The sequence below is a fragment of the Papaver somniferum genome, chromosome 10 (genome assembly GCF_003573695.1).
Source record: "Papaver somniferum cultivar HN1 chromosome 10, ASM357369v1, whole genome shotgun sequence".
Taxonomy (NCBI): domain Eukaryota; kingdom Viridiplantae; phylum Streptophyta; class Magnoliopsida; order Ranunculales; family Papaveraceae; genus Papaver; species Papaver somniferum.
The window spans coordinates 130,035,549-130,048,668 of record NC_039367.1 but is presented as its reverse complement, the minus strand read 5'-3'; the positions used below and the strand labels follow the sequence as shown (position 1 = coordinate 130,048,668).

At 39.9% G+C, this 13,120-nt stretch overlaps 1 protein-coding gene across 7 annotated transcripts; it reads right to left on the bottom strand.

Moving 5' to 3' along the window:
• Positions 1-7,538: 7,538 nt before the first annotated feature.
• On the bottom strand, positions 7,539-12,827 carry LOC113319718. 7 transcript variants are annotated; one of them, XR_003345769.1, is made up of 9 exons: positions 12,050-12,827; positions 11,301-11,386; positions 10,917-10,979; positions 10,691-10,805; positions 10,214-10,322; positions 9,902-9,990; positions 9,348-9,420; positions 8,555-8,618; positions 7,539-7,803 (listed from the first exon to the last, which is right to left on the bottom strand). XR_003345769.1 is itself a non-coding variant. In XM_026567961.1 (9 exons), the coding sequence occupies exons 3-9, from the start codon at positions 11,344-11,346 to the stop codon at positions 7,770-7,772; spliced, it is 474 nt and encodes a 157-aa protein (XP_026423746.1). In that variant the 5' UTR covers positions 11,347-11,386; positions 12,050-12,168; positions 12,597-12,827; the 3' UTR covers positions 7,539-7,769. The 7 variants fall into 7 exon arrangements, 2 of the variants coding, with proteins under 2 accessions (XP_026423746.1, XP_026423747.1); XR_003345770.1 differs by having other exon boundaries at positions 10,214-10,299; XM_026567961.1 differs by lacking the exon at positions 9,348-9,420 and having other exon boundaries at positions 10,214-10,276; positions 12,050-12,168; positions 12,597-12,827.
• Positions 12,828-13,120: the final 293 nt, after the last annotated feature.

Here is a 13,120-nt window from a genome sequence, read left to right as displayed (position 1 = left end):
TTAGTTGCACAACCCAGTTGGGCTTTAGGATCGTCCTAAGCAGCTCACGCTCAAGCCCAGCAGCAATTGAAGTGACTCAGCAACACAGGCCCAGCAGAGTCTGCAGCGAAGCCCAGCTCAGTTGGTTCAAGCCCAGCAACAAAGGTTGGAACAGAGCCCAGCAGCAAAGGTTGCACAAGCCCGGTAGCAAAGAAATAGGCGAGCCCAGTTGACAGCTTCAGTTGGCAGCCCAGTTGGCAGCAGCAGGCTTTGGCTTGGCAGCAGCAACAGCACAGCACAGCTTGGCAGAGAAGGCACCAGCAGCAGCAGCACAGCCAAGGTGGTACCTGCAATGATCACAGAGTGCAAAGATAGTCAGCCAAGATAGTCAGGCCAACCCTGCAAAGATAGTCAGGCAAGTGTGCAATGATCTGCTGCAATGATTGCAAGCAGAGGGTTGCAATGATAGTGAAGCAGGCCTGCAATGATTGCAAGGCAGAGATGCTAATGGAACTCAGCAGTGGCAACACCACTCCCCGGCAGCGGCGCCAAAAACTTGGTGTGACAGGCAAAGACACACAGAAGCTTGCAAGTATACAAGGTCAAGTTTATAGAATAGAAGGAAAGCAGGGGAAAGTCCACAGGGAGTGGGAGCATACAAGAAGTTTTCCTAAGCTAGCAAATGATGTAGAACAAGATACAATTTCACAATGTTATAGTGGCAGTGAAACAAAGAAGGCAGATGGCATGAACCAAGGCTGCAAGGTAAAGCAAAGAAAACAACTAAGAAAATAGCAAGGTAAAGCAGCTAAGAACCAAGGCTTGGAAGCCAAGGGAAGAGGTGAGTTTGTGCACTGACTTCAGTGCACAAAAGGCTTCAAAATGCAAGAAAAAAAAGGCAAGAAAATAAACTGAACTGAAAGCACACAGAACTGAACTTGAGTGACTGAAAAAAGAAAAGGAATTGTGGCTAAGCTAAGGCTTAGATTCCACCTGGTGTCCTAATCAGATAGCATATTCCTAGGTTGAGTTGAGTCCAATGCATACAATAGAAAGGAAAGAAAAACAGCTTGCTAACAGAAATACCCCTAGTATTGACTGTCTTTTGACAGCACAATCAATCACAAGCAATCATAGCACTGCTTTCTTCCCAATGCACAAGATAAACAAGCATATGGCATCCTATCCTAGCAATTTACCACTTGACAGTGCACCAAGGCTTCATCACAGCCTTAGCTTGTTGCTAATTAGCTCATACTCAACATGTTACAAACACAAGCATTCATCATGCAAAATAATTCAAACATAACATACACACAACAATCAACTGTAACTGCATAAGAAGACTGAAATTTTGAATTGCATAAATTTTGTTTCAAGTTTCTACTGGCTAGTCCCGAGAGCATCCCCCCCCACACCAAACATTACAAATTTATACTCCCCCTATCAGAATTAGGGTTCCAACCCCTTTTTCCCAAAAACAGAAAATTAGGTGAAATTGATTTACCTAATGTGTTGAGATACTCACTCCATCTCGTCGACCCACTCTCCAATTACTTCTCCTCGTTCATCTCATGCTCCAATTGTTGCTTTAACATCACTTATATCCCCAATTTCTCACCTAGGGTTTCAGTGAGAAGAAAGATGAGAAATTGGAGAAATCAGTGGTTGATAAAGAGATAGGACGTGATGGTAATGATGGGTTTAGGTGTGGTGGTGGTAGAGTGATTTGGGGAGAAGATGGTGGAGTGATTTGGGGAGAAGCTGGTGGTACTGTTGCAGAGAGGGGGGGGGGAAGATGGTGTCAATGGGGTTTGAGGAAGGGTGTGTTTGGCGATGGGTATAGGTATTAGGTACTAGGGTGTTGAGCAGGTGTAGAGGATTTTGATGTTTCGAGAAGCTGGACCGATGGATGGGAAGATGGTAGGTGGATCCAATGGCGATACGGAGGTAAGCGTGGAGCGACCGTCGGATGAAGGGATGTAGCAAAACGGACGATCCAAGATGGAGATGGGAGTTGCGATGTAAAGCGGGGGCTTCGGAGTTTGATGTGCGATGATGGAGCGACCGTAGGATGCTGAAATGCTTCGATCTGACGGCTGAAATCCGAGACGGGCTTGGATATAGAAAATGGGTTTGGGTAAGGGTTTTGGGCCTTGGGTATGCCAAGCCCATATCTTCTTTAAGAACAATTCTTCCTTCTTGAGCCCATTCCTAGCTTTTTGGTCTTGTGCGCACCATTCTTCGCGGCTTCCTTGCGTGATTCCTCCCGGCTTTTCACTACTTTTCTGCTCTATTCCGCTTCGCAATTCATCCAGACTTTATTTATTACCTAAAAATGCAAAATTAAGTAAGAAAAATATTTATTCTTGAAAACAATGAAAATACAGAATATGGGATAAAATGTATAATTAATGCACAAAAGATGAGTTAAATGCCAACAAAAAGGGATAAATATATACATTATTTGGCACTCATCAACTATCCACTAGTATCCTTCTTACCCCCCATTCCTCAATCAGCAGGGTGATAACCAAGGGATTACTGTGAGCTTGGCCGTTCATCGGGACATCCTGATCCGAGAAAAAGATGGGTCGCAGCATCCAGGGTTCCATCGGCAAAGCTTTTGCTACACTGAAAATTTCCTTCCCATTATGATCCCTCTTGTGGATTCTAGACATGATTCCAGGATTCAGATTGTACGCTTGAGTGGCCGAATGCGAAATCGTGTTGATAAACTGCGTGGATCTGTCGATTCTGACCTGGTGGACGGGTGCATCGGGCGTTGCGGTCGTCTGGGATGGGTGTCAGACGAACTGTCTCAGGTAACCGTCTCGAATAAGATGTTGCACGATGTCTTTTACTTCTTGGCAGTTATTTGTAGAGTGGCCTCGATATTGATGATAATGGCAATATTCCGGGTGATCCTTGGTCTCCTCGAACTGTATCCCTCTTAATGCTAGGTATATGATGTCATTCCTTTTTTCGACCTCTTTGAAGATTTCTTCTAGTGGAGCATTCAAAGAGGTGTATGTTCTCGCCTCGTGCCTCGGCCTCTTTCCTTTGGCTACCCATTCCTTCTTCCCATTTTCTCGTGTATGTGGGCTCGGTCTCTTCTCGGGCCGTCTTTGAACGTCGTCCTATGTCGACTTGGGTGCTACGTTAGCCTCTTGCACTCCCCTATCCCTTGATTCCTCCTGAATTTCTTCTAGGGCGATGAAATTCTCTTGCATTTTCCTCATTTCTTTCAATGTCTGTGGTTTTTCAGTAAACATGGCTATCCAGATGGGGTCCGACCTCCCTAATGTGTTTTCGAACCCGAATATTTGCTGGTCGACTGGTACTTTCCCAATTTCTGTGCACAAATTTGTCCATCGATCAGACAACGACCCGAGTGGTTCTCTAAACCGTCGGGCTAAGGTAAATAACCCGTTAACCCTGGGACGAGGTCTGATGTTGTGCATGTAAGTTTCGAGGAAGGCTTCGACTAGAGTCTCATAACTGTCGACTGTTCCTGGTTGGAGGTTGTAGAACCACTTCCTTGCCTCGCTCTCCAGGCTTGCCGGGAAGAATTTACACATTACCACCTCATGGTTCTTCCATTGGATTAGGGACATAATGTACATCTTCAAATGTTCCGTACCGTCGAACCTAGATGAAAATGTGGGGAGCGTGCACTTGGGTGGAAAGGCCCTTAGTTCTAGTTCTTGGGTGAAAGGGGTCCTCTCGGTGTCGCTTATGACCTCGGATAGCTTATCTTCTTCGCCTCTTCCTGACAACTTCCTTATTTTTTCTTCTAACTTCCTTAGCTTGGCTTCGGTTGCATTGTCGGCCCTTGTGTCTTTCTGTTGATGATTCCTCTCGCGCCCTTCGTCTTCTGTTGATGAATCCTCGGGTGGACCGTACCCTCGGATAGGTGGTGTCGGGGGTTGTCCTGATCGGCCGGAATTTCTCGGTCATGTCGTTGGTGGTACTCGCCCGGCTCGGCCTTGGTGACCCGATGTCCCTCGGTTGGAAGACCCTCTCGACCTCGACCTCAAGTTCCGTAGCTGATAGTTCTCAAACTCTAAAGCTAGGTTCCTCTGCTGAAGATCCCTTAAAGCCGCATCTTGCCTTCTTTGACTTTCTATAATTGTGAGTAGCGTTGGATCCGTACTCTCATGGATAGAGTGACCATTTGGATGGCCTAAATGAGCAGGGGGTGGCTCCGTCATCATTGGTAGGGGAGGTGGTACTATAGGGGGTATCTGGGTCAATGCCGCTGGATCGACTCCGATAGTTGTTTCTCGTCCTAACTGTACTCGCCTAAGTCGTTCTTGCTCTCGTCCGAGTGCTTCTTGATACTAAACTTGTCGCCTGGTGTTTCGTCTCTGGGCATGCAGGATTAGCGCCTCCTCGTCATCTTCTGTGTCTGATGCAGTGAGTCCATCTATTTGATCATCCCTCCTCTGAGTTGAGACGATTCGCTCCAGAGGCGAGGGGTCATCGTCTCGTCCCAGATCGATTTCCTCATCCACAGTCGGCATACCCCTTACAGCCGCTCGTGATTCCTCAGGTGGTGGATGCCCATCACTTCCCTGCCTCGGCCCCGTTACTCCTCCTTGCATGCTACTGCCGGTAATCGTGCGGTTCCTCAGAGTTCTCCCCATCCCTGATGTGCTAGCCATCATACACAGTATGTTGTAAGTACGAGAGTTCTTCCTACCTACGTCAGCAGAAACAAACAACACCTTACTTTGACCTGTTTTTGAAAAGTTTCTCTAGTACGTACGGTTTTAAAGGAAAAAGGTGACTGACACCAAAACTAAGTTTCAAAAGTACGATTCCCTCTACTCTATCATGCTGACCTCGCCAGTCTGCGTTGTTTTGACTCTAAGTGTTTCTTTTAGACGGGTATCATGTTAGCTTTCAAGGTTGCACGACGTCGCTTTCAGTACCACGACTCTGCATTAACTACAATTTGTCCTACATTCCCTAGACTCCAAATCATTAACTCCTAGTTCTTTGCGAGTAAAAGATCCAAATTCGTACTTTTTATGAGGTCAGCACACCACATTAAAATTTGGATAAAAACTTATGACCTTCCTTGGAACTACAAAGGGATGTCTTCTCTGAATTCCTTGGGTTCTTTCGCCGGCGACTGATAATCTCGCGGTGCTATTGTTTTGGCATTTTCACAAGCCAACATGGAACCTCAAGCAACCTCAACCACACATCGAAGATGTTATTTGGGAGTTTTAGAGGTATTCCGTTGTTGAACTCGTATGACGAAAACTAAGATTGAAATACGGAGATAAGTGCGAAAACTAATACGAAAATGAAGATTGAAACATGAAAACAGACTCGCCTCCGAGCATGGCTAGTCGATCTGTTATCAAGATCATTTCTGGCCTCGACCAAAAGCTAACAATGTTATTTGGGAGCTCTTGAAGGATTCCCTATCAACTCGACTGTTCGGAATTGACCCAACTGAAAATACTTGCTAACGACACGACTTCAACAATGAAAACTCAACCATATCAAAAAACTTCAAAACTAAACAAACATAAACAGACCTCACCAAACAGAGTTCATCCCATAGCATCAACTAACACACAAGGTGTTCTTAGGAGCTTTTGGATCGTCTCTGTTGGCACACGCAACCAAGGTATCCGGAGAACTTAGACGTTCCCCTTAGTCGACGCCAGAATGTAGTGGCATAAAACCACACACTACATCCAATGGTATAGAAAATGAATTAAAACTAAGTAAAGATGCACAACAAACATAGACACAAAGATATACGTGGTTCGGTATGATTACCTACGTCCACGGGGTGAAAGGATGAAAGTTATTATTTCTTTTCTTTGATTACAAGGTGTTCTCTCCTTCTCAAATGGTGTAACTCTCAGATGTAGTGTCTTGTTTCTCTGTCTTTCAACCTGCCTCTCTCTCTCGACCAGCCCTTGTATTTATAGGCCAAGGTCGACATACAACAGAATTACAATGTTGGTCACATTACATCAATTTTAGTTGTTCCCTATCGGACCTGCACTGCTCGCCCGACTTTCTGGTTTGAAAGATAGAGTCTTGGTTTTTGATAGTTCTTCACCCGAGGCCGAGTCTTGATCGTCTGGTTAACACGATGTCGCCCTTCTTTCTTCTTGTTCCTTTGTTTGACCATCTTCCTTCGTCTGATCGAGTATTTTCTAATCGTTCGCCCGACCTGTCAGGAGATAAAGGTCACGTCACATCTGACAATTGTTGGGCCATCACGTCCGACCCACATGATACCTCGCTTTTTGCGCCGTTCGGTTCTATCATGTGCTTCGCCGCTCTTTTTTCTTTGGTGTATCATAGCTTAGGATCTTGCCACCTAGCCCTGTGAATTATCTACGCCCACAGCTATTTTGCGCACAAACTAAAATGCAGTATGTGGGAATTGAACCCGCGTCTACATGGCTAAAAAAACGTACTTACTACCGTCATAATAACTTTATGCCTGCAATCCAATTTGCTCTTACTATCAACGAAAAAGAAAGATAAATCTGGCCTTATCCCGGCTGCCCTTAATATCAGATGGGTCCTATAATAATCATACGGACTTATAGAGGAGAATGTAGTTGGTGATTGTTAGTTAGATCAGTGGAGAACAAAACGAGAGAGCAATTTAGTAGAAAGATCTTCGAGAGGGAGAAAATAAATAAGTTAATAAGATCCAAACAAACCGAATCTTAAATATTTTATACCTTACATAATTAAGTCAATTATTGGATATATATTTTGACTCCACAGAAGTAAAGAGAAAAGAAAGTAACTGCCCACAAATAACGCCAAATGACCGATTATGAGCTTAATTTTCTCAAAATATTTTTGTAACAATAAGGCTAATTTAGTCCTGCTAAAAACTTGAAAATACAGATTCCACTTAAAACTATTAATCTAAGCCATAGATTTTATATTTTGGGCTAAACATATATATCAATTTAATGGCGGTTTTTGGAAGAGAGAACTAAATTTGGGTTTCTCAGAAATTTCCACCTTTTATTTTTACCAAATACTCATCATATAGGTATCCATGATGTTATCCCACCAAATATTATAATTTACCATACATATTTTATTTAGTATGTTACATTTTTTTTAGACCTTCCTCAAAATTGTAAATTTTGACATGTACTTTACGGCACCGGACTCACGTTTTTTGTGTAAATATTGAAGATTATTTTCGGGAAATGGTAGATTTCCGATCAACTTCTCCCCGGATGCAATTGGGTAACTGTGAATTTCTTCCATATGCATCAATAGGATTTACCGTCCACATTCCCACAACTGAAGATTAAATTTTCCCGGAAACAACAAAATTGTCCTTAAATAGATAGATGTGTGTGATTTGCGCAGTGACTAAAACAGTCATTTGAGAAGTTATCTATCTCGATCTTTCTAAACATTGATAATCAAATCATCTAGTTAGAGGAGATTGGCCTGATTACATTAAAAATAGGGAACTAAATATAGCATAACATCGCACTACATTGATGCTTCAAAAAAAAAAGAAAAGGGTAATGCATTGAGCCAGTAAGAATTGAGCTGGTCCAATAAATGGTTGGACCAAATCAAAGTAAGTAGGACTATTGCAGCAAATAAGTCTTTATACTATCGGTACTTTTAACTTCCTTAAATAAAATAAATTTCTTTTTCATTTCTATCTGCACTGAAGTTAGCTCAGTGCATTCACATCCAAGTTTAAACATAAATATTGATCTCTTAGCTCCTCCAGGTATATCGATTTCTTGTGAGGATTGAACATCTCAGTGCATAATCCATATGTCATTGGTGTGAAACCTGAGAGTACATATTAAACCACATAATTAATTTAAAAACTTACAAAAAGTGGATGATGGGAAATAGTGATATATACATGTACATTTAAAAGATGTTTATTAATATTTGTATACCTGCGTTATAGTTTATAAGTGTATTCAATATAACTGTGAGGGAAATGTAAGGGTAACTCATTGAAGCATGGTAACTGGTAACATGAGATGGTATAAAAATAATAGACTTGTGATTTGAGCAGTGAGGTAGGCAAGGGCGAGAGAAATTTAATAGGGAGACAACAATTATAACCCATAAATTATAGGTTGAGTTATGTTTTTAACCAAGTCCCAATTGGTTAGGGAGTGAGTATCAGAGTATACAAATGTTTTTCGTTACGCATCTACAAATGTATCCGTAGATACATCCGCCTAAGAACGCGGGAATATCTGAAGCCAAAAATGTTTCAATAGATGATATTACGTTAATATCGATACGGTTAATAAAAATATATAAGATTTTACGTTTAATACCTAGGAGGGCATGGACAATAGGACTCGCAAAAAGAAAATTTGTTGACTTACAAAAATCAACCATCAACAAATTAAATCTAGTACACCCCATTTAATACTCTACAAATCTTGTTATCCGAGTATGTAATAACATATAGGTTTACTATGGAGTAATCCACTGCCCTCGAGGAATAAAAATTTGGGGAAAAGGTTAACTAATATAAGCAAAAGCAAAAGCAAGGCCACAGACAGCAGAGAGGTCATACCTGAAGGAAAATTTAAGGGCATACTGTACATAACTGAAGAGAGACTCTAAAAGCCGCGAGAACCCTGCAACAAATAACTTGAGTTATCATACCAGAAAAGCAGAGAAACCAACCAATATAATTGGATCTAAAACCAACTTTTAAAGAAGGCCTAAAATGTCCTATCAAAACTTAAATTCAGGAGAACCTATGACTCATGGGTGCGACGTAGCCTCAAATGAAGCGGCTAAAGCTATATTCTGCAAGAATAAGCAAAGGTTTAACTCATCATAAGCTTCGCTAAATGATCGGTGTTTCTGTCACGACTATTTGCCGGTGTATTTACTGGGCTGAATCCACTTTTCACACTGATCAGTACTAAACCTTTGTAACCCGCTTTTATACGCATGGGAGGAAAAGTTCTGATACAGTAATTAATACTTGTAAACGAAATGGAGAAAATGTATTAGAAGGGATTAAGTTGAAACGGTTGTGTTAGCAGATAAGACCTCCCATAGCATGTAATCTTCTATATAGATGACTGTTTTCTAGACTCTCGGTTAAAAAATAAGAAACAAAATTTCTGGTAGCAATGATGAAATAATAATCCGGCAATCCACAGACTAAACCTGCAAGATTTGCTTCCCTAATTACACAAATATATTTTCTAAAGGGTTATCTTTTGCAGTGTTACGTTTCGAAAAATGAAAAATAAGCACAGTAATCTGGAACAACACCAGACCAAGGATCAAACTCAACTTAGATAATAAGAATGCCAACTCATAGAAAGTTATCAATCGGCATATTAACTTACCCAAAGAACTCATTAGTACTCCAAAAAAATTCGGAGCAACACCCGGTTAAACCAATAAAGATAGACTTTCAAGCTACAATACAAAAAATATATATATATATATTAGACTTCAAACTCACTAAAACCAACTGCACAAAAAAATACTAAAGAAGACACGTAAAAGATGGTAGCATTTCTAAACCATATAATTTCATGAGTGATAAAGAAGGTACGTGAGCAAATTTAAGTCATTAAAACAGCATAAAAGGATCAAATATGCAAGGTAATGCAACCATAACATACATAATGACCAAAGCCAATTTTGTAGAAAATGCGTCTTAAGTTGCTAGGTGTGTTTGACCAAGTAAAGTATAAGCAAGGTCGTGTTTGGCCAAGTAACATGTGTTAGCGGGTGAATTTCAAAATGTACAGAGAATGCAGCCTAAGTACGCTGGAATATTGGAAGCAAAACAATAATTTGATTGTATCATTTGGAGTCTTGGATGCGGTAGGTAAATTCAGGATTTTATGATTTATAATTTTATACCAAGGAGGAAATGGACAATGGGACTTACTAATTAGTTTCTTGAGGATGATGAGAAAGCCACCAAATAGGAAGGGAATGGATAATTTGAAAGTACAAATTTGGTGGCCGCTACTTTTCCTGCATGACAAAGTCAGATGGAATCAGGGAAAAAGTGAATCGAATGACTGAGGATGGGGGATCAATGCCGGAGCAACCGTAATTGGATGACAATACACATCTTTTGAAGTTGTTTCTATGAAGAAAAAGAGTTGTTTTTATGAAGACAAACAGTTTTTAACCGTTGCATCTTCCGGAAATTAGCACTATAGTAAGGAAATGGAAACAAAAGACATTCACTTACTTTGTCACTTGATTGATGCTTTTGTTTCCGTTCTTTCTCCTGATTTGACTGCATTGCATCCTGCTGCTTATATGAAAACCCACAAACTGCTAAGAACGCCATTTAGAAACTGGTTACAAAGTAAGGGAGTAAGTCAAACATATTAGGTCCTTTTCTATAATAGACGAACAAATGATATGAAGGCTATTGTGGACTAACATACTGCATAACTTACATATAAGATAAACAAATAATAGACTTTATAGATTCTGATGTCAGCAAAAAAGATAAACAAATCGCTAAAAAGTGAATCAACCGGGCAACAAACTAAATCTTGTGCGCGTACTTCAAACCCTGTAAATCTAGATTACACATCTTATTACCCAAGACCCAATTAACTCATAACATGTGGGTTTACAGTGGAGTAATCTATTGAACTCGAGGTTTCATTGAATAATTGGTGAGTCAAAATAAGACTGTAGACAGTTGAAGCAATACCTGAAGTGAAATGTTATATCAAAACGCCAAAAAATGCCCAGTAACGTATTCACCAAATTGTAACCCAAATAGCAACCCTTGCCGTAAATAGGGATAGTTATATGGCCGCCCGAGCCTACATCCAAAAATTAATGCAACCGGATCAGAAAACAACCAAAGCAAACAAACTAAATTTGAGGTTAATTAAATTTAAAAAATAGGTGTATAAGATCTGATTAAAACTTACAGAGTGGAAATGGGTTGACATATGGATGTGAAGCGATCTCCAATGAAACTGAGAAATGCATTTCTGCGAGTAGAGGCAAGAGTTAATCTGTGATTTGTGCGGTTAAGTGGGCAAGGGAATCACAAACAAAGTGAAAAAAGAAACATTAGGCATGGATTCTAGGCAGAGTAGTGGTTATGACCAAGTATCCTATGTTGGAGGTGAATACAGATACGTTACTTTACTCAACGTACAATGTACTGCTATGAATGTTAAAAGGAGCAGGCTAAGAAATCAAGAATACTTGAAGCTAAAGAATAAATGAAATGTATGATCTGGATGCAGTGACTAAAATAACGAATTTACGTTTCACATAGAGGGGAAAAAATAAGCAATAGGACTTACGAATACTGCATTGAGGATTATGAGGCATAGATCCGATGTGAAGCATAGAAAAAACAAAGGTGATAGGTAATTAACCTTAATATGAGCTGCAGATCACCAAGCAAGGGTTAAGATGACAAATCGAATCAGAAACGAAGACCGCAGTTTGGTCCAGACTTTTTCAGATTGCGATGAATAATGTTGTCACCCCATTACATGAATTAATGTAAGAAGTAGCAGTATAACACCCACATATTTTCGTCTTGTATAGTTTATATGGATCATCAGTATTTATTAGCGGGTATTGTTATATGGTCTTCTGCGTTATCAATGATTTGGGTTATGTGGGCATCCTATTTCGATTCTGACCTTCCTAGTGGCTGACCAGTTTAAAATTATGGTAGGAGTGCTTCTCTCGTAGGCTCATTTCGATGTACATCTTCTGGATGCCTAAATGTATCGGACTTCATTGTATATTCAGTTCCCATATGTCAATCGGACTTCCAAGAGCACACATCCTAATAAAATCAAAAGCATTTTTACGCCAAACATTCCTACCTCTACCACCAATATAAGGAAACATCGGTATCTCTAACAGCTGAGATACTAACGATGTATCATATATGTTACGCGACTATCTTATCATTCTCATTCCTCATTCCTCATTAGTTATCTGATTTCATATCACAGAGTGATTTCAAACAACTAAAACCCAAACCATAAAAGGCAGACAAAATACTTAGATACATTAATAACATGATGAAAATTACCATTTCCAGGTAAGACATGGCCTGAACCCTGGCGCAGAATTCAACCTTCCATCCATGTTGATTTTCATGATTCACGTACCCAGGACCACAAAACAAATTGCTATTGGTCCATACCGTTCCTTCAAAATCACCACAGCCACAATATATTAGCATCTCCTAAGCAACCATGGGATGATTCTAAATCAATTTTATGTTAGGCTTTGATTGACTTCAGGGGACATGCTATACAGTCTCGCTGGTGCCTGCTTTTTTCCTATATAATCCAAACCAGAGCAAATTAATAAATTTTCCTACTCAAATTCAACTGAAAAATGAAGAAAATTCCGTATGTAGCCATTTTATGCTCCAAAATAAGACGCTTGACCTCTCAAGCATTTCTTCAAACATTCATGAAGAACTTTAAATTAAATCAAATGATTCACAAGATTCATCGTCGAATTGAACCATTTAAATAATAAAACCTAGAGTTGGGATCCAATCAGAGAACCAGAAAACCCTAGATTGAAGAGAAATTGCACATTAAAAAATCTATTCTTACTCGACTCACCTTGCAGAAAGAGTAAGTAATTTATCTGTAATTGGGATTATTAGATATATCAGTCCGTTAGATAAATTTGTTCAGAAAGAAAGATAATATCAATCACTACCATTACTCAATGATCTAAACATGAAAAGAAAATTAGCACATGCAATCTAAACATAAAAGGAAAATTAGTACATGCAAGATAATACGTGATTGATGTCATGCAAAGAAGAATATGGAAAGAAGATCAATGCATGCAAGGAAGATTATATGTGATTAAGAATTTGTTGTAATTATATTTAATTCCTTTGATATATTTATAATATTAGGATCTTTACTCTTGTCATGTAACAACAATCAATATATATACATAATAAAATCATCAACCTTCACACTGTTGTGTGAGAAACCAAAATCTGTGTTACCCAGTTTTCTTTATGGTAATCTAGAGCTAGGTTAATTTTTTTTTTCCCCTACAACATCATCATCATGACTAACGGAGGCGATCAATCTTCCCCTTCGACTATCATTCCAGAGAAGGATACTGG